The sequence below is a fragment of the Stigmatopora nigra genome, chromosome 2 (assembly GCF_051989575.1).
Source record: "Stigmatopora nigra isolate UIUO_SnigA chromosome 2, RoL_Snig_1.1, whole genome shotgun sequence".
NCBI lineage: Eukaryota > Metazoa > Chordata > Actinopteri > Syngnathiformes > Syngnathidae > Stigmatopora > Stigmatopora nigra.
Window position 1 is genome coordinate 2,883,376 of NC_135509.1, and position 20,111 is coordinate 2,903,486.

Consider the following 20,111-nt stretch of genomic DNA (forward strand, 5'->3'; position numbering starts at 1 on the left):
TTATCAGAAAGATGATCTATTAGATATTTGTAACTATTTTGCTGTGGAGTTTACTTTTACTGAATGGCAGTAAACACACCTGCGTTGAACGATGCTTTAATTTGTTTGTAATAGTTTTTTTTTACTCTAAATATGAACATGCATGCTGCCAAATGTACATAAACATTTCAAAATTTCCTGAATACAGGATGGGATAAAGTTCTAATCTAATCTGAGATAAAGAATATATATTATTAGAAAGACGATCTATTCGATATATGTAACTATATTGCTGTGTAATTCTATGATTGACAGGTGTCCCGTTTGACAGGATTCAATGCAATCAGATGATCCAGCCAATCACAGCATTGGCAGTACGTACAGTGACATCACACGGAAATGCACTCGTGTGAAAGAATGGGCTTCATCGACCCTCCAAACAAAACAAAATCTAAATATAATGGTAAGTTGGATCTCGAAGTAAATACAAAAACAAGTGATGGAACTAATTTTCCTCTTTTCTGATCCTCAAAACATCCAGCGAAGCAAACGTTATAAGTGTTTTTCCCGATGAACAAACATTGTCTGAATGGACGCCCAACTCCCTTGAGCAACACATTGATGAAAAGTCGTTTGAATGATGATGACAAATGAGCATCGACCAGATCAATAAGGTACATTTAAGTCATATATGTGCATATTTATTAAGATCGTTTAAATATGGTAAAGATAAAAAAAGTTTGCGCATCATATTCAATCCACTGCGTCTCTTGTTGTATGATATTTCACCGCTAGACGGCAGTGTAACATGGTTAAACTGATAAAAAGTAATGATCTCACATAACATCTGTCTTTTTTTGTAGAAAATGTGTGCATATGACCGTTATCCTATTTGCATACATGTGTTAGTGCATTCTTTTTATTCAAATAGCCATTCCTTGTTATGATTAGTACCACTTTTTGATACTCAGAACTCATATTTTCCTCATAAGTCATCAGGAACAATGCTTCATATCTTAGAAAACTCATTTATAATATGGAAAGAAAGTAAGGTTGAATTTGTTTTTCTCTGCCAAAAAAAATTAAATGGCTTAGCCTCCAGCACACTGCAGGCCAACTAAAAAAAATGGATGTATGTATGAAGTAGTTGCTCATACTCATCTTGCTATTTTCCAGCTTTCTTGCTCAAGGCCGTGTTTGTGCAGCATCTTTCACCAAGAAACATGATCCTCATTGCCCCGACCACATGACGCTGTGTTTCTATCTTTTTTGTGTTGCGGGGAACCCGTCGGATTAACATTTACACATTGATGAAAAAGCACGAGGCCCTTTTTGGCTTTATATAGAGCTGAAGGGCGTGGGATGCGGGCGAGGTTAGATTAAGGCTGCTATACGCGCGTGGTGGTTGACCTCGGTGGCTCGCCGGCGTTACGATACTTAAGATGCCGTCTGCGCCTTGACATACGTCGTTGCACACGCGCACGGGGGCCTCCCTCGCTGTTAACTATATTTAGTCCTGGTCGCTTAATTGAAAGCGGGTGCTGGCAGACTGTGGTTTTGTGTCGGGGAGGTCAGCCGGCAGGGGTGCTGTTGGTTTAGTCTCGTTATGTAAAGAAATACAACATGAAATGTAACATTGAGCTACATATAAGGTACACCCATTGATCACAGGTCAAAAGGATTGGACATTTCTTGACGTCAATGGCAGCCAATCAGTAATAACTTGGTGATGTTTGTGTTGTATGGGGAGTTACATAGTGAATTGTAATAGGGAATTTTTATGGCTATTTTGCAACATTGATTTAAATGGACAAATCCTTATAGAAATTAACATTATGTGAATTACTTGTTTTTCTCCAAAATTTAACAATGCTGTGCATCCATATATATGTAAACAGTTTGAAAAAATACCATTGAAAGTGCACCTTAAAATTCGGAAAATACAGTTTGTAAGTACTTGTTATACTAATAACTAATACATATATTCCTAATAAATATACTGTCAATTAAAATGCACAAAAAGTATAACAGGACGACTTTACATTATTATTATTGTCATCTCTGGCTACTTTACCATATATTCACGACTGTAAGGTACACTTAAGTCTTAAATTTTCTCCAAAAAAGTTATGGCGCCTTATAACCCAGTGTGCTTTACATATGGAAAAAAAATAAAAATGTGTCATTCATTGAGGGTGCTCCTTATAATGCAGTGCGCCTTATAGTCCTGAAAATACGGTACCCAATATTTGATGTGTAAACTTGCCAATAATTTGCCTTCTTCTGATGATAGTGTTTTGGGAACAATATAAACTAGACAGGTAATTTACCCTAACCAATAGGCAAAGGATGCATTATGCAACCTTTGCGAACACGAGCGGTTAACCAGCAATTTGGGTGCAATTGCAACCCCAAGAGCTCCAATAAATGCTGTATTATCTTTTCTTCCTTGGCAGCAAAACCAATAATTTTGGTATGAATACTTCAGTTCTTGAGGGAACACAGAAAAGCTTTTATGAGGCTTGAAATGTCAAGGTCAAATTGTACAGTAGTATCCTAAACCTCACTAAAAACTCCTTTAAAAACAAACTAAATATTAAAAAGTATAATATTCAAATTCTGCTACATCTTAATATAAATAATACATTAAAAAACACAACAAGAAACAGATTTTTGGCGCCACTGAATATTAATGAGCACATTTTCATTGACAAACAAAGGTACTGACGAGTGAGGCCTTCCTTCCAATATGCTCAAGGTCCCTTTTAGGAACTTTTTTTCTTTTTTTTCGGCAGCTGCTGCCGTTTCCAAGGCAACTGTGTGATTTAGAAAGGATATTTCAACGTCGAGCAGAAGAAAGGAAAAAAGGGAGGGGTAAAAAGGAAAAAAAAAAAACGTTCTAGCCTGTGAGTTTACTATAAATGTGGGTCAGTCATAAGCTTCTATTAAGTCCTTCCCCTGGTGAGCTGAATTCATTTGCATTTTTTGCTTGACACGTGTGTCTAAGTACCAAATTGTCTTGCTATTAAACATTCTTTTTAGGTGCTAAAAAAGCAAAAAAAAGTTTGTTTGTTTTTTACACTGGACTGGACTTATGATAATAATAGTCATAAGTTACCCTATTTTCAATAATGGCATGTTTTATCATGTTTAAAGTTATGTACATTTGTATCTTTTTGTTATATAATATACAAATTCATAATTTGCCAGACTATTTACAGAAATTTGCTTGCATATTTATACTTTGATAAATAAAATGAAGTAATATATGACCAATTTATAGTTCTAATGTCTAGTTACATTGAAATTGGTCTATTTCTGGGTACTTTTTGCATTAATATTGTGACTCTTTGAATGTTTTGCAGGAAAATAGCGTTTTAATTTTGGCCAATTTACAGTTGTGCATTTTTATTTTGCAATGCATTTTAAATTGGGCTAATTTGCATGGGTTCTTTTTCCCCATTTTGCAAAGTGTTTGGACTATGCAGTACTTCTTGCCCACTGCTACTAGTACCTCGATAGTATCATCATACTGTATTACTAAAAAGCTCTTTTTCATCTAACAATGTCGAGCCGCAAAAGAGCATAATGGACTTGTGAGTGGTTTAACCCAGAGTGTTTTAGGTCAGAAGCATGGTAATCCACATTTTCAGCAGTGAGCCACTACAAAATGTACTGACCCTTCTGTAATATGGATTAATAGTGGGGAAAATATATATTTTTTCACATGACATGCTCTTCATAATATTATTTGTCCCTTTTTTTCAGGAAATTCTCTTATATAATTAATTGAAGACCACAATAGATGAAGCCATTAAAACTAGACGTCCGCCATCATAAGAAATCCTGACATAAGACACGTAAGTACATTATCCACATTTTATTCTCAATAGAATCTTGATTGGTGTCCCATAAAATGGCCTCTCTGTTTAATATATTCTTAATTTGCGCCTCACTCGTTAATTATTATGCAAAGCCATTACTGGCTATCTACCTGGAGCTGTCACTCGGGCTCATATTGCATATTTCTTTCCTCCCCCCAGCAATATGTCGCCGTTTTTAATTGTAACATTGCACTTAAGCTGTCACTGTCATACAAAGCCTGATTGTGTTTAGAACTAAAAATAAAATACTTTAAGGTAGGGAGAAGAAAGCCAATAGAAAAAAATGTAGTTTTAAGAATGGATATAGTGTCAAATGTATTACTATTTTTTTACTAACCCTATAATACTAGTCTTAGTGTGGATGACTGAGTTCTAAGACATTGTCCATTCCGCCCAATGGACTCTAGAGTGACCTCATCCAAGTTCTTTTCTCAACTCCATTAGCCATCACCACTAGTTGGACCTCTTAATCTGCCCGCCTGGCTCAAATGGTTAATTAATCCATCAATCAGAGTCTTTAAGGATGCCGATTCTATTTCGCACTTGTCCTTCCAGTTCCACCTGGATTCACCCGGCCGCCCTTTTTAGTGTCTTGGCCGCACTTTTTGATGTCTTCATTCCACAGAGTGCATTCAATCCATTACTAAATGATTTGCCGTCGGGCTAGGCTAGCTAACTGTTATCTGGAGACCATGGAGTCATCCTTGGGATGGTGTTAGTTTGAAATGAAGACACAGTTACATTGACTGATTGACTACAAAAAGTTGGGAGTGTAAAATACAGTAATACCTCATTTATCGCTGTAATAGGTTTCAAGGCCATCCGCAATGTTGGGATAGTTTTTTTTATTGTCTATTTAATATTATTTGGACTTTTAAGACCCTTTCTGTATGATTATTTAGTTCCTCTGGTAGCCAGTGAAATAGTCTCCAATAGTGTCTTGCCTATTTCATGTTTGTACTATTATTTTTCATGTTATACATATTTGCTGGATTCAAGAATATGTCTTAACGTTTGCTATCGGATGGAGCAAGTCGCTAGTAAAAGATTAGGTAGCAGTGTTAAGGCGCTCTTATCTTAAATGTGTCTGTGGTTGATGGTGCTGACGGTACTATCAGTGACTGCGATTATTTATGTTTCGGGAGTGTATTTTATCATCAAGCCGATGACAGCTGTTTAATCTAATGCAGTTATCAGATTTCTTTTCACCCTGGAGGCTCATGAAGAAATTCTTGAGGGATTTTGGGGGCTTTTTGGAAGGTGATTGGCATTTTTTTTCAGAGATTGTACTTAAAAAGTGCTGTTTTGTGGACATGGACTGGAATAACTGACATGGTTTTCTATGTATTTTTGTTTTTGATAGTGCAGATATATTTTTGTCATAGTTTGGTAATACGTTCTTGGTTTCTAATGAAATAAAAAATACATTTATAATCCCCCAAAAAATTTTGCAGGCAAAGACAGATGAATACTGTTGTTATAGTTGAGCTACGACAATTTTGCCAACTTGTTGTTTTTTTTCTATTAAAAAAAATCTTGTTTACTCACACCAAGTCAAATTTGCAACTCTGATTAGCACCTACGCTACGGCGCTGATGCTAATTGGAACAATTAGGCAAGTAGGGGCTTCTTAATATATGCAGCTGGGGCCATCACCCAAGCTCATTTGGAAATTTGGCCCAATGACGGAGATCCTCAATTAAAATGGAGGCGGCAGGAAACGTGATAACACCTCATCACCGCCATCCCTCCTGCTAAAACCTCAAGCTTGATTTGCATGAGCTATTAAGGAAGCGTTTATGAATGTTGTCACTCACAAGGGGCTTGAAACAGAGTGGATTTTTCTCATTGGTTCTTGCAAGTGGATTTGCGGTGTGATTTGGAATAATTATGTGGAATAACAGGGGAGACGATTTGCGCACTATTTTGTCACAGGCGGCTTAAATGTACTTTAAACTTGTTAATTTGTTCTACCGCTTAAACAACAAACATTGTAGGGTTGTATTTTGGAAAAGATGGCCGTTTGGGTTATGAGTATGACTGAATTCATTAAAGATTGCCTGTAAAATTGGGAGATACGTTGGTTATTTAATGATGGTAGACATGTATTTTGTAAATAAGCACATGTTTATTATAGTTCTGTAGCAGGTGTTGGGTTTTTCTGATCCTGTTGCTATTTTATTTATCTTGTCTTAAATATTTCTGGCAACTGTTTTGTCTTATTGGATTTCTCTTTTCTTAAACTTGCACAAATGGATTTATTTATTGTCGCTACCCAACAAGATTCCAATGCAGACCTTTCTATTTAATTTGTACGACTAAAGAAGCACCTCCGTCTTTTCTCGCTACGTTGAAGCATTTTTGCTTTTAAGAGGAGCACTTTGGCGCCAGGATTCAAGGACTTAAAAAAATAGATTAAATGCTTAGAGGACATATAATTGAGGGTGATTGGAGAGAAGAAAGAAAACACTTTAGATTCCTCAATTGATTGGAAGAACGTTAGGACAAGTGAAAAAAAGCCATCAAGTGTTTTCTCTGACCGCATTTTTAGAAGAAAAAATACAACCACAAGAGAGGAAATACTCTGATTGTGTTATCCATATCACCTTGAGACAACCGGTGTTGAAGTTACAAGTATTTTCAGGTAGACTCTTACTCTGAAGTGGCTTGAAATGAGCACTTAGGATATGAGAAGACTTGAATCTGGATCAAAACTATGTGGATCCACTTTATTTCTCCTTCCATGGTGAATTGTTTAGCTTATTAGTTAGCGTTAGAGTTAACAATGTGGTGAAGAATTGCTTCAATTGACCGCAAAAGCTCCTTCAATCTTCCGGCAGAGTCTTTTCAACCAACCATCATCTGTAAACCTCATTTCCTCATCCATCTGGTTTTTGTCTTGCAATTTTGTCCTGGCATTGGCTGAATCTATCTTTCCCGATTCCTTCTTCTCATCCTTGCTAGGTTTAAAAAAAGGGTGCTGCAGAAAAGCCTCAGGTCTGATCCTCAGCTCCGGATCCAAGTGCAGCATCTTGGTGACCAGATCTATAAAAACACACTCATTGCGTTCTGTTCCGGTTTTCTGAACCACTTCAATCTCCTCGAGAGCGTTAAGGTTTAAGGGTCTTACTTCGATATAATCAAAGCCCATGTCTTTTGGAGTCTTAAATTTCCAACCATACGGACTGCTTTCCCGTCTCTTGAAGTAAACGCTAGTCCGTAGTCCACGGTCCAGTACGGACTCAGCTGGCCGGCCTTGGGTTTGAATAATATACGCTAAGGTGTCATAGTCCGAATCCCCTGGGTAAAGATGGTAGCCCGTGGCTAGCTTCACCGCCACAATACCAAGTGACCACATGTCTATGGCTTCGTCAAAGGGACCGCCTAGAACCACTTCCGGGGCCCTGTACCACGAAGTCTGGACATAGTCTCCTGGCTTCAGATCACTCACTTTTTTAGCCAAACCGAAGTCAATTAGCTTAAATTGTAGGGGACGCCGATGGCGGTCCACCACCATGATGTTGTCAATTTTAATATCCGTGTGGACAATTCCGATGTCCCTCAGATGGAGTAGCGCCGTTCCGATCTGGAACAAAATTGGACTCATTTCACGTACTGAAAGAGTAGGCCGGTTTTGCTCTCGCTGGAAAACATTCAGGCATTGATCCAGAAGTTCAAAATTCAAGCAGATCAAGTGTTTACTAAAGAAGAAGTCATTCCAGCGTACGATGTTCGCCCGGTCGGGATCCAGACTCTGGAGTTGTTTGAGAACCGCTATTTCTTCCCTGGCTTGGTGTGTGATGCTGGGATTATTCTTCAGGACTTTGATAGCAGCCATCTTGCCCGTCACCGCGCAACGGCATTTGGCGACAATTCCAAAACTGCCTTCTCCGAGGAAGTCTTCCACCTTGTAGGATGGACCAAGTGTGCTGCCTTTGAAAATGTGCAAGTTGCCTGCATGGAAAGCAACACTCTATTACCAATTTTGCATATTTGACAAAGAATTGTAAAGCGCGATAGCAACGTACCTCTCTTCATAGACAACGCCATGCCAACGCTCACTTTTCAGCCACATTTTAAGTGACCAATCAAGAGTGACATTGAATAGCTAATATTTTTTCTGTACCACTCATGGAGAAATAAATCCTGTTGAAGCTACCTTGAGCAAAATTACCTTCTTCTTTGTCTGTGAAGCCAACAAAGGGAAGTCAAGCTGATTTGAATGTTCCTTTTGCTCGATAGGGTTGTTGTCTGTTGTTGCTATGGTTACTGCATTCAATGACTGCTTAATATATCCTATTTAGCTTAGTATAAAAGTAAGGGATGGGATCAAATCTGTACCGTGATGTTGCTCTTTTTCCATCTATTTGTCCTCCTGTACACTTGTCAGCCATCTTGAGTGACACGCTCATCGCCCGTTTTGTCATAAAGCATGCGATGTTTTTCCTAATGACTCGGAAAACCAGTGAACTCGTCTCCATCCATGTGTGTCACCTCTGCTCCGATATACATCACTGTAATTGGCGCAAATGACTTTAATATAGGATGCCTGGCCTTTATAAATCTATGGCGCTGTCTTTTGTAAATCAATGCTAGTACAGAAATTGTTGTTTGGGAAGTGTTACGAGGTCTTTGATAGGTTTATGAGATGCTTTGGAGAATGTAGAGATCATTTTTGTGGGGAAATATGGAGGGAAAATGCTAATTATGGCTATTACTATGCATGGGTTGTGAAATTTGATGTAAAAAGTGGGAGTTTTGTTGATATATGGCAATGATAATCAATCAAAGTACATCTTTATTTTCTGGTCCAGTGACATATTGCAGCTTTTTAATTCCAAAATTGTACTTCTAGAATGGTGGCTGAATTTTTTTATTATATAGTGGCTATTTGTAGGAACTTGAAAATGATAATTGTTGGTCAAAGAATAAGTGAGGTCACCATGACCTCATAAACGCATCTGCCATAGTTCCAGATCTCATTTGATGATTAGCCCAGCTTCACACAGTTGTCTGATACTATCACTTATTACAAATATGATGACAGATTGAATTCCATTTGGCATCCTTTTCTGGAAACATATTTAGCACATTAATAAATAGGATTTATAATACTGTCTTCTTTCTCCCCCAAAAATTCCTTTCTATCAATTTGTTGCTTATGGATGATGCATTTCTATCTATATTGCCATTTCTAGGTTTTATGAAAATACCTCAACTTCTACTTGAGTGTGTGTGTATATTAGAAAGTGTATGCATACTAATCACATTTAATTAGGTAAAACGTCCATTTTGGGTGCTTGCTTTAATTTGTTAGTGCCGCCCGGGTGGCTATAACTACTATCTTGTCTCCTCTTAATCTAGACGGATCCGGTTTCTCTTAAAACAGAAGCACCGACGGGCGTATTAATAATGGCTAATTGAAGACCCCGCTGGGAGTAAATGAGCCTTAATCTGACAGCTCAGTGCGTAGCATTAGCACTGGAGGGTGTGAGGCAGGCATGTGGATGGCACATTTAATGTGGAGTTTATAGAAGGTGTATTTACACTTTAGTCGATTTGTCTGCTGTTGATTTCAACAGATTCTTCACAAATTTATGTTTCCATCCCACTGGGCCTGTTTGAAGTAAGCTTAAAGCTTTGTGGGGGATTGTTTTGCCCGGAATACAAATGAAAGCGATATTCCTGTGAGGATTTCATTCCAATTGATTGGGATAGTTGATTGTGTGTCATATTATTTCAACTCTTCCTGGATGAAATGTTGCTGTTTTTTTTCTTTGATAAAAGCAGTTTCAGTTGTAATACCTGCCTTTTTTGTAGGCATTGTTGGAAGCGTGTAACCCTGTCTGACTTTCATCTTATTTGACAGATAAGCTCGGAATTTATATTTCGTCTTCAGATGAGTTTTGTGCCGACTAAAGAAAGTGGAAAAATAGATGGTAAAGCCTAGAAGGTAAACGTGGTGGACTCCCGACGTAAAGATTGTGTGCATTTCAAATTTGGTACTTTTCTAAAGGGTTATAAGAAAAGATAAGCCTGTGAAGTGTAAAAGATGGAATGTGCTACTTTTTAAATCCATGACAGAAGTGTAACCAGCTTCTGATAGGCGGCAACGTACGACCAATCATTTGGACTTATTCCTTCTCTCCTTTAAATCAATGAAATTATGATAAGCATAAAAATAGGCAAGTTACTTTTTATATAGACTAACACATAACTAAGTCAAAAAAACGTTTTGCTGTCCTTGGAAATCAGCAGGCGGTCGGATTATTGTGGCTTTAAGGAAACCTGGAGGGTGACATTGCTCAGGGTCTCCATGGCGATTTGAAGTATGGCGTTATGGTGCTTTAGGCACCCGTTTCAACTTGTATGCTAAAATTACATATTCGCTTCTGGACTTGCTTTCTTTTCTTGTCTGACCCAGTTTCAGTTTTGTATTGCGACACATCACATGGTAAACATAATGAGTATTTGTTGTTAAATTCATCGGTTTTTAAGAATACTGATCCACATAATGTTGTTTATGTAGTTTAAATAGTCATATCTGTGTGAAAATTCTGTCATTTAATTAGAGTGAGACTTTAATATACAAGTTTATTGGTTCTTTTTGTTTATTTTGACGTACTATGGTGATGACTTGACAGTGAAAATGTCGTCATCCACAAAATCTGCCATTATTATCACCATTCCAGACCATTTGAATTACCAAAACTGGCCTTTATCCCAGTTGAGTTGGACTGAACATATATCGCTGTCAAAACATATGTCACCCAACACACCATAGTGGCAGTGTATTGCCAAAACAAGCGCTTTCCACTCAATGAAGCGCTCTCATAACAATAAGCCTTAATGAGCCACATTGCAAATTGGAAGACAGTGAATGTAACTAGGCTGAAAACGAGCAGCACACATCAGCTTTTTGGCTAATCCCTGTCGTGATTAACGCATTGCCCTTTGTTTTTTTTTACCCGTTGTGTGTGTGTGCTGATATTTAATCCGTGGAAGTGTAGGATTTGTGATTGGAATATTGCATTTCTCATAAATGGCATGGCAACCTTGGTTTCTTATACAGAAATTGGTGGAGAGCTTTTGTTGTTAAATAATGATCTCTTTTGGTACTGTCATATTGTCAATGGAGAGTAAAGCCCATTGATTTGATACATTTTGAGTGTTACTAATGCTATTAATGCCAAACGAAAATAATCACAGTGACAAGCAACTAATTTTTCATGGCTTTTTGGCTAATTCACTATGAATTTTATAACTTTACAATTTGTTCCATGTCAGTTCCACAATGTTAAAGCCTAATAGTAGATTTTGCTGTTTTTTGTAGTTTTCAATGGCCTGTTTTTTGTCGATTAGATTGCAAACATGCCTTCGAATTGGAAGCTTTTCAGCCGTTTTGGCGACTGATTGGGATTGACTGGCTACCCTGCGAGATATCTTCTTATTGTTAATTGTCTTACTCTAATCCTTCCCAGGGTCAGCCAGCCATCGCCCTCTCTATGAAGGCGACTCCAGTATTTGGCTGAAGTTCAGCACCCACATGCCAGAAAAGGCTGCTGCCAAAAAAAGAGCTGTTGGTATATTAACAAACGTGTCGCTAGGAAGCTGGCTTTTGCGTGGGCGGATGTTTGACAACAAGATGAGCCACTGACTCTTAATTACACTGTAGGTAATCTAATTGAACTGCAGTGTCTGTCCTTTTTTAAACAGCATTTTGCGCAAATTCCTTGCCATATGCTTTGGTTGGATCTGTCAACTTCCATTCTGGAGATTCTAACCACCCGGCGTCCTCTTTACTGTCCATTTGTGTCAAGTAGGTTCCTTACCAGTTGCAAACTAGAACAAATGTTGAGGCTCATTGATCCGGCGAGTCAAATTACGGCGCCTGAGATAGCAGTTGCGGGAATAACAAAAAACTACAAGAACTGATGGTGGATTAAGAGTCACAAAATGAGCTGTAAAGGACTATTTAACATGGTTTTATTTGAAAATGGTTGTCAGTCTACTCACGTAGATTCACCATTAAAAAATGGCATGGTGGTTAGTCGAGCTGATGTTAAGAAATTTATTTAGATGGTGTTAAAGTCTTGGCAATGGTACATTCTTTTTGTTGGTTGGAATTTAGCAATGCTGTTCTGTTGTCTCCTGTCTTTTGTTGATTGTGGAGGCATTTTTCCAAATGCAAAGCACATCCTCATTGCCACACTTCTCGCTTCATTGACAAATTCAACTGCGGCGCCGCTTGAAAACATTTTTTGTTGTTGTGCCTCTTAATGGAATATTCCATTAGGAAGTCAAAGTGTTTTTACACTGCTGTTGTGCATGCGCTTTGGGAGGTGGTGATGAATCAAAATAAAACTATGCTAATAAATGTTCCCCGCTGCACCCTTGCATGTCTCATCAGGGTGGATTTTTTTTTCTTTCCCAGTAGACAATTTGTCTGCAAATGTTGAATACACTGTAGCGGCAGAAAAGGTGGAATGTGTTCTCTTTGTCTGCTTGCGTGTGTCTTGGTTTATTCACCCCCAACTGAATAATCCTCCTTTATAAGCAAGGTCATAACTATTTTATTAAAATGTATATAAAGATACCTGGCAACCAGTTGGACGTTGTTGGAATCCAAGAACCACATGTAAAAAAGAAAATAGATGAAGATACGAGGTATTTTAATGGACTGGTCGAATCCTGGAAGTTTTTAATTGTACTGGATGGAAGGATTTTGGCTATTTTTTAACTTGTATGACTTTAGTGTTGGGGTTTGAAACTCGTGTTGTCATAGGCTGCATTGTAGTTATGCTTTGCATTAACCACCTTGTGGACTTTCTGTGTATGGCTCCCATTTTTTAACTAGTTCTACAATGTCTTCTGTGTCTTATGTCAGTCTTGCTACTGCAACTAAGACATTTCCCCAATTCGTGATGAACTAAAGTTCCAAAAACCAACAAGTCATGGATAACAAATCAATTCTTTGGCCAGCTTGTTGACCTAAAATCAGAATCCACTTTTTTAGATCCCGCCAATCATCAGAGTAAAGTTTTGTTAGCTGCAAAATAGATGCAAATAAAATAGAGACGACACAACAGGTTTTCTTGCAGGCATTGTCCATGGCTCCAAAATGTCTACACACCTTAAACAAATGTTTATCCAGTTTCCTATTCTTGTCTGGCTCGAAGGAACATTTCAGTTTTTAGTTTCAGTCTCGCTGTTCATCTTCTGGATTTGCTCAAGCAAATTCATTCACGTGCTTAGCGCCGCTGCGATTGGTTTTGCGCCGCAAGTCGTGTAAATCACTGGGACACGCAGCACGCCGCCGCCAGGAAATGACTGGCGTGTGCGCCTTCCAAAATATACCGCCATGCTCTCAATTTCCTGCTGTATCAGGTTTTTTTGTCATTTTTTTCCGTCATAAAACGTTGGCCCGCAGAGTTCATAAAAGACCACATGAGCCGTTAAAATTTGTGAGTTTGTCTTTCAAAGTATAGAACCAGTTGGGGAGAAGTCATCGTTTATTGGGTAGGAATGGCCTAAAATGACTTGGGTTACTAAATATAACTTCTAAATTCCACACAGTTATATGGCCTTTCTTTAGTTTTTATTAATAGTATATTTTTAAACATAGAATGTAGGAAATAATGCTCGTTTTGAACTGTTTTGTTCTTGATTAGTTTCAAAGGGCAAAGAGTCAATTGGATTAGCATGTCATGGTAGTAAAATGCCTTCTCATGGAAATCTTATTCCAAGAATTACAAGTTTTCAAGCTTTTTATATGATTATTATTAGCCCCATTACACCTGTCAACAAACCCAACAAGTTCCAATCTTTTTTACATAACAAACATCTACCTCAAACTACTGTCATATACCCAAACCAATCAGAAATTCCCACTTTTATCCAAAATTCCAACCTCCTACTCGAACAAAACAACCAAAATCCCCCAAAATATATACCTATTTATCTCCTAGCCTTGATTTCTGAATAGTTTTTGACACCCAGACTTTATCCAACTGCTATTCTTTCCCTGGCTCACCCTACTCATCATTCTCCAAGAATACTGTAACCCTGTCCGTCTAGTAGATAGTGAATTCTAGTAATGCTATGCGTGTATCATTGATATGCAGAGCACAAGTAGCAGATGTGCAGTGGCGAGCACAGTAGACATACACTTTTTTTCCCCCCTCTAACCATTCTTCCTTCATTCTGTAGGTAATTACTCACACACTCCTTCATTCTACAGTACGATAGCACTTCATTTGATTCCTCTTCTTCATATTCCTCACATTCCTCCATTTTCTTTGGCCCTCTCTATAGTCTCAGCTCATCTGTCTTTATCCACTCGGTCTATGTTCCCTTCCTGGCTCCCATTTTCATCTTCATTATCATTCTAGCCACCCTCGGTCGGCCCCGGCGTTGTTCTTTTTGTCACCTGTAAGATTGGAATGGGGGATAACTAAGATTCCATCACGGGGCTCATGAATAGGTTATGCAGATGTCACCGACACCCCCAACGCCTCATAAATACGCTGCTTATTACCTGACTGGTGTGCCAAGCATCAACATTGGCTATCTCCCACTAGACTACCGTTTAGGTATTTACAGTACGATGTAAATGCGCCTTCCAAAATTGGACTTTCTACTTGTTGTCACTCCAACCGTCAATCAATGTTCCATTTGAGCCAAAATACGACATTTGTGGCAGTTCTGTGAGTTCGTTTTACCTCCAGCTACACGATTCTGCACCCCCGAGGACTGTCTCCAAGGGAGTAGTAACTCTGTGTGAACAGTTTTTCTTGCTATCACATGTCTGGGAAATTCGCTGCAATAACTTTGTTCTTGCCGAATCCCTCCAGCAACAGTAGTGCTAATAAAGAGCTTTTTATTTTTTTTGTGGGATTACATCAATGGCAGGGAGAACTGAGTTTAGGATGTGGATAAGGAGGAAGGAGGCAGATGATCCAAAGACCTTTTGTGGAATCTCACCCTGATCAGTTTAACATCCTCTTAATCAGTGGGGAGAAAATGCTGTTTGGGTCATGAGTTTAGCGTGACTTGGTGTTAAAAGGCTAGTCTTAAGATGAGCTGACCTGAATTGGAAATATGCGCTAGACGTTGTTAGCGCTAACGTGATTGCAGCTTGGATTGCTTTCAACTTGCCGCTTTGGTGGCTTTGCTGTGGAATACAAATGTTCTTCTGTTTCTCAATACAAAGCAAATCTGGTTGGGAATCTTCAGTTTGTTCCTTCAACTATGGATGCAAGATCTGAAACTGCTTTGTATGTTACAATTTTTTACTCCAAATCAACTGGAAGTCATCTACAACTTCCACTATGTTTTTTTAATGAAATACTGCGACCCTTTGTGGAATAGTTATAGTTTGTAGACTCCTGAAATAAGAGAATAGTACATTTAAGGCTGATCTCTGGTTAAAAAAATTAGTTTTGTCAACTGGAGCTCACCAGTAGATGTCATAATGACTAAAATCAGTCAGTGCATAGGCGCATAGCTGTATTCTAACGGACTTATCTCCAGATGGCTGAGCACCAAGACTCGGTAGGACTTGGCTTCACAACCTGGTTTTCATTTAAACCCCTTTGACCACTGGCAAGATGGCCCGACCTGGCGACATGTGCTGTCCCATGGGTGGGTGGGCCAAACGTCAAGGGAGGTGTCTCTTTATTGGGGGGAGTAATGTGTTAAGCGGTGGACTGGAGAAGAGCGCATTGAGTTGTTGAAATGACCTGCTGCTTGCTTCTATTGGAACAGCTGTTCAAAGATTGAGCAGAAGTAGATTTACATAGAAGGGAAACTGCTACCTCTATTGTCTACTTGTCATGTTGTTTGTTTTTCTTTGGTTTAAAAAATAGTTTTCCCTTCTTAAATTCATTCAGTTATTCGATTCAACGCTATTCCAGTTTTCTTCAAGTTAAAGTTCACGGTCAATCTAAACAAAGAGCGTCTAAATCCCACATGATTCTAACCTACTTTATTGTTTCGACTTCAAAAAAAGATGTCTTCGTTCTTTCGCTCACTGGCCCCGTTTGAGGTTCATAGAAAGGATAGTGGGTGTGCGAGTCGGTGTGTCTTCCATTGTAGCAAATTATCTTCTTCATTAATTTTGACACGCCAGGAAATTAACGGTTCTCTGCCGGGGGCTATGCGTATAAATTAGAATGGTTTCGGTAATCTGGAGATTTTAAAGGCTGGGGAACGTAAGCCTATTCATGGCTCTCGTTGGAATAAAAAGGAGGCTGTGACTTTTTTTAGTCATTTATCTCATGGAATGTTATCACCTAGTCAGTCATTCATGCTTGTTAAACATCTGGCCGGTTGACATTGTCATGTCTCTGTTGACACTTAATTTTAGTATCACTTCATGTGACCAGTGTATTTCTCTATCACTCCTTGTCATCAACTGTCCAAGGTTACCTTTTCCCTTTTATTTTTGCAACCATCTCAACCTCAAAAAATGGTCATTATCAAGCCAAAGTCAACAATTTGATGGATTCATAGTGTAAGGATGAAGATGATAAACATAACTAACCTTGAATTCAACCTAAAACTGTATTAAAGCACAAAAATATACAAGTAATGTCCTAATAACTATAACTAAGACTTTTGTAAAATTGCAAAACAATACAAGACCTACCGTATGTATACATGTACATCTATGTGTATGTTTGTATGTATATATACATTTAAAAATAAGCATGTATATGTATGTATGCATATATATATATATATATATGTTTGTATATATGTTTGCATGTATATGCATGTATATGCATGTATACGCATGTATACGCATGTATACGCATGTATATGCATGTATATGCATGTATATGCATGTATATGCATGTATATGCATGTATATGCATGTATATGCATGTATATGCATGTATATGCATGTATATGCATGTATATGCATGTATATGCATGTATACGCATGTATATGCATGTATATGCATGTGTATGCATGTGTATGCATGTGTATGCATGTGTATGCATGTGTATGCATGTGTATGCATGTGTATGCATGTGTATGCATGTGTATGCATGTGTATGCATGTATATGCATGTGTATGCATGTATATGCATGTGTATGCATGTATATGCATGTGTATGCATGTGTATGCATGTATATGCATGTGTATGCATGTATATGTATGTACATGCACATACAAGACTTTCTCTTTTGCAAAAAAAGCTCATGCAAAAAAATAGAGTCTAAATGAAATGAAGGGCTCGCATGGTTAACCACCAAATTTTCCCAAATGACGGTTTTCCTGTTTCACTCCGTCCTGACTTCCCATTATCTAGCACGTTTGGCTTAGTTCAGCAGTATTTTGGAGAGTCACTTCAACCCGAGGTGTCGGAAGACGCACACTCGCATTTTTGGCCGGCAGTCCGCCCACCCACAGTTCACTTCTGCGAGTGCAGAAGAGGTCAACGGCCGATCTAAACGTGGAGCGTTGTACTCGGCTACCGCCCGTTGGGAGGTCTGCACGGTGAAAGCACGCTACGCTTGACTAGTTTGCATCACAGTTCTGACTTTGGCCCAACATTCTGCTTGTGTACTGGATTCCCTCTTAATTTATTTCTGGTTTCCCCGGCTTCAGACGCACAGCCAGACGCTGTGTGAGATTTTTACGACTCTTTAAAAGGTCGCCTCCAGAGTACACTTTAAAAAAAAAAAACTTGTGTTTTCTGATCCTATATCGCTATAGTGAAATTCTCTTTGTTTTGACAGACTGGCACACTCAAATAGGCCGATATTGGGTAAATATTATATTTTGTCACAAGTTTTTGGGGTATATTTGTCAACTCTTCTGTTTTTAATCACCCACAGATGGTTGTAATGTACTTTTTTGCTAATGTATACAACATTTTTGCCTGGAGAATTTATTTTGGTGGTAGTAATTCAAAGCATGTGGACGTAGGGAAACAAAACGATGACGTTAACATGCATGGCTAATTGCAGAAACACTATAAAAGTTTAAATGGCTGGCCACACCATAGCGACATTATATCAAAATGATGGCAAACATATTGCTTGAATTATCTATTGTATGTGAGCTAGAAAAACTCCAGTTATTTCTTTTCCTATGGCTTCATTTTAGCAAGAAAATAAAGCTACAATATTGCCACATTATTATTATTAATGCTAAATATGTATGTTATAGTCTCAGTCAAATTACACAGATGAGAATGACTTGATTTTTAGGATATTTTGGGTCAGAGTAGCCTGAAATCTTTTGTCTGTCAAGTAAGTTGTGGTTAAAATCCGACAATGGAAGTCCATTTTTAAAAGTGCCTCGAATGGTCGCGGACGAGCGACTCAAATTACAGCAAATGCCAGCGATATCATTTGCATGTAAATTGCTTTTTTATTTATCCAAGGTCAGTTTTCAACTCCACGCTGAATTTTGTTTGCTAAAAAATGGCGCCAAGCTCATTTTTATACATTCAATCTGCTATAATATCATGTGAAAGTGATAAAATATGCATATAAAGAAGACATATTTTATGGAGAGTTGATGATTGGTGTTTTTTGTCCTAGTACAATAACTTATAAATGCATTTTTTTAGTTAAGCCTAAGTGAAACTTAACAAAAGTAGTAAGTGATATACGCACTTTGCATTGCTTTGAATAGACACAATATTTCAATTTCAGTCCTCCAGACGAGGTTTTGGTCTTGTGTGAGTCTGCATATCTTATTTGTTGTAAATAGCGGGCTGGCTTCTTCTCCGGGGAATGCTTTATGGCGTCTGACGGCGGGATAACGGCTCTACTTTCCACTCTAGTGCTCTTCCATTTGTGCGCCACCAAGACGTGAGCACGGCTTCTCCGTCGTCTACTTTTTTTGCTATATTCCCATTTCATTTGAACCAAAAAGTTCAAAGGCTGCAAAAAACTGATTTAGACGTCTTTACAGAGAAAAATAAACAGTTTTCTCGTCTTCCATTTAAGAATTAGTCACCAAATAACTGTCTTATGTGCATTTTAGCATTACCGTAAATGACATTTATGCTCCCGTCATCTTTTTAGAAGGAAATATTGTGTTTTCTGTTGATAGCATCGCTTGAAATATTCACAACTTTCTGCCTTTTTTCAGAATATCTCTTAAGAAGGCGAAATTCCCAGAGTGTCTCATAAAAGCCACCTTTACCGCATGCATTTAAATAGAAATATTAGCCAGACGTTGGCATTTTTTTTGCTATTCTTCCAGTCTCTTCGTACTTCCACTTGGCCGTAATTGGATTGAGAGGCCCGTCGAGAGAACGTGCTCAAACATTTGACCTCCTTCTCGCTTTCTACTTTATTCAACATTCAATCTAGCGTTCGCCCCGGGTTTGACAAATGACCAATTACAACTGTCAGATGTTCCAGTGGCGTAGAAAAAAAAATCATGCACTGATTCCCTTTCAGGTTTCGACAAAATAAAGCAAATAGTAGCGTTGCATTGTGCAAATCTGGCCATGTGAAACCTGCATGGCGATATATATCTTCATAAAACTTTGGACTTTTATTTGACAAAGTGGATAAATCTCAGCGCTAATTTGTCAGCCGAGAAATCGACTTAAAACGCTCCATCTCGATAAAGGTTAGCTAGCCTCAATAAATATTGCCGTGATAAAGTTGTCTTATTTTTATGGCTGGTTGGCCTTCAAGAGCAGGCGTCCATGTTGTTTTTTTGAGGGGGTTTTGTGCCCTCAAGGGTGGTCAATAAATTGAGTTTGAATTGATATAAACGTGAACTATGTTGGCATTAATGTGATTAGAATAATGAGGAATTCGAATGGAGATAATGGACTTATCATTTTCATCTTTTTTTTTATAGTGGCAACGAACATGAGAGAAGTACAACAAATATTCCAGAATGAATTGGACGTCTATGGCCGTCAATAACAGCCAATGAGGTAAGCCGTTGTTTTTCTATTAAAGGAAAGATGGTAAATTTATTTTAAAAAAATGTATTATATTCAATTTAAATGTGTTTATTTTGAAAACATGATCTAAAGTCAACTTTTAACATTAATAAGACTTAAAATTTTACATTAATGTATGAAGTCAAGGCAATGTAAATTAAATTAAAGTGCGACTAATATACAAACAATATAAGTACATTATGATATATAAACAACCCTAATATAATAACAAATATTGATTTTTTTTATACAATCCCCTTTTTAAAATATATTTAGTTTGGTTATTGCTTTTAAATGCAATATATTGGTCCTAATTTT

At 38.0% G+C, this 20,111-nt stretch overlaps 1 protein-coding gene and 1 long non-coding RNA gene across 2 annotated transcripts; one reads left to right on the forward strand and one right to left on the reverse strand.

The window, feature by feature from the left end:
* The first annotated feature begins 322 nt into the window (after window positions 1-322).
* LOC144186651 (uncharacterized) lies at window positions 323-19,778 on the forward strand. Its single transcript, XR_013324825.1, has 3 exons — window positions 323-442; window positions 3,748-3,839; window positions 19,706-19,778. It is a non-coding gene; the product is annotated as an uncharacterized LOC144186651 (long non-coding RNA).
* Window positions 6,572-8,288, reverse strand: LOC144186689 (homeodomain-interacting protein kinase 2-like). Its single transcript, XM_077710566.1, has 2 exons — window positions 7,892-8,288; window positions 6,572-7,817 (listed from the first exon to the last, which is right to left on the reverse strand). The coding sequence occupies exons 1-2, from the start codon at window positions 7,911-7,913 to the stop codon at window positions 6,667-6,669; spliced, it is 1,173 nt and encodes a 390-aa protein (XP_077566692.1). The 5' UTR covers window positions 7,914-8,288; the 3' UTR covers window positions 6,572-6,666.
* Window positions 19,779-20,111: the final 333 nt, after the last annotated feature.

What these genes read in the sequence shown, in the direction of transcription:
- LOC144186689 (XM_077710566.1), bottom strand. Translation starts at nt 7,913, where the DNA reads ATGGCGTTGTCTATGAAGAGAG. An exon ending in GGCGTTGTCTATGAAGAGAG is followed by an intron (nt 7,818 to 7,891) that starts GTACGTTGCTAT and finishes CTTTCCATGCAG; the next exon opens with GCAACTTGCACATTTTCAAA.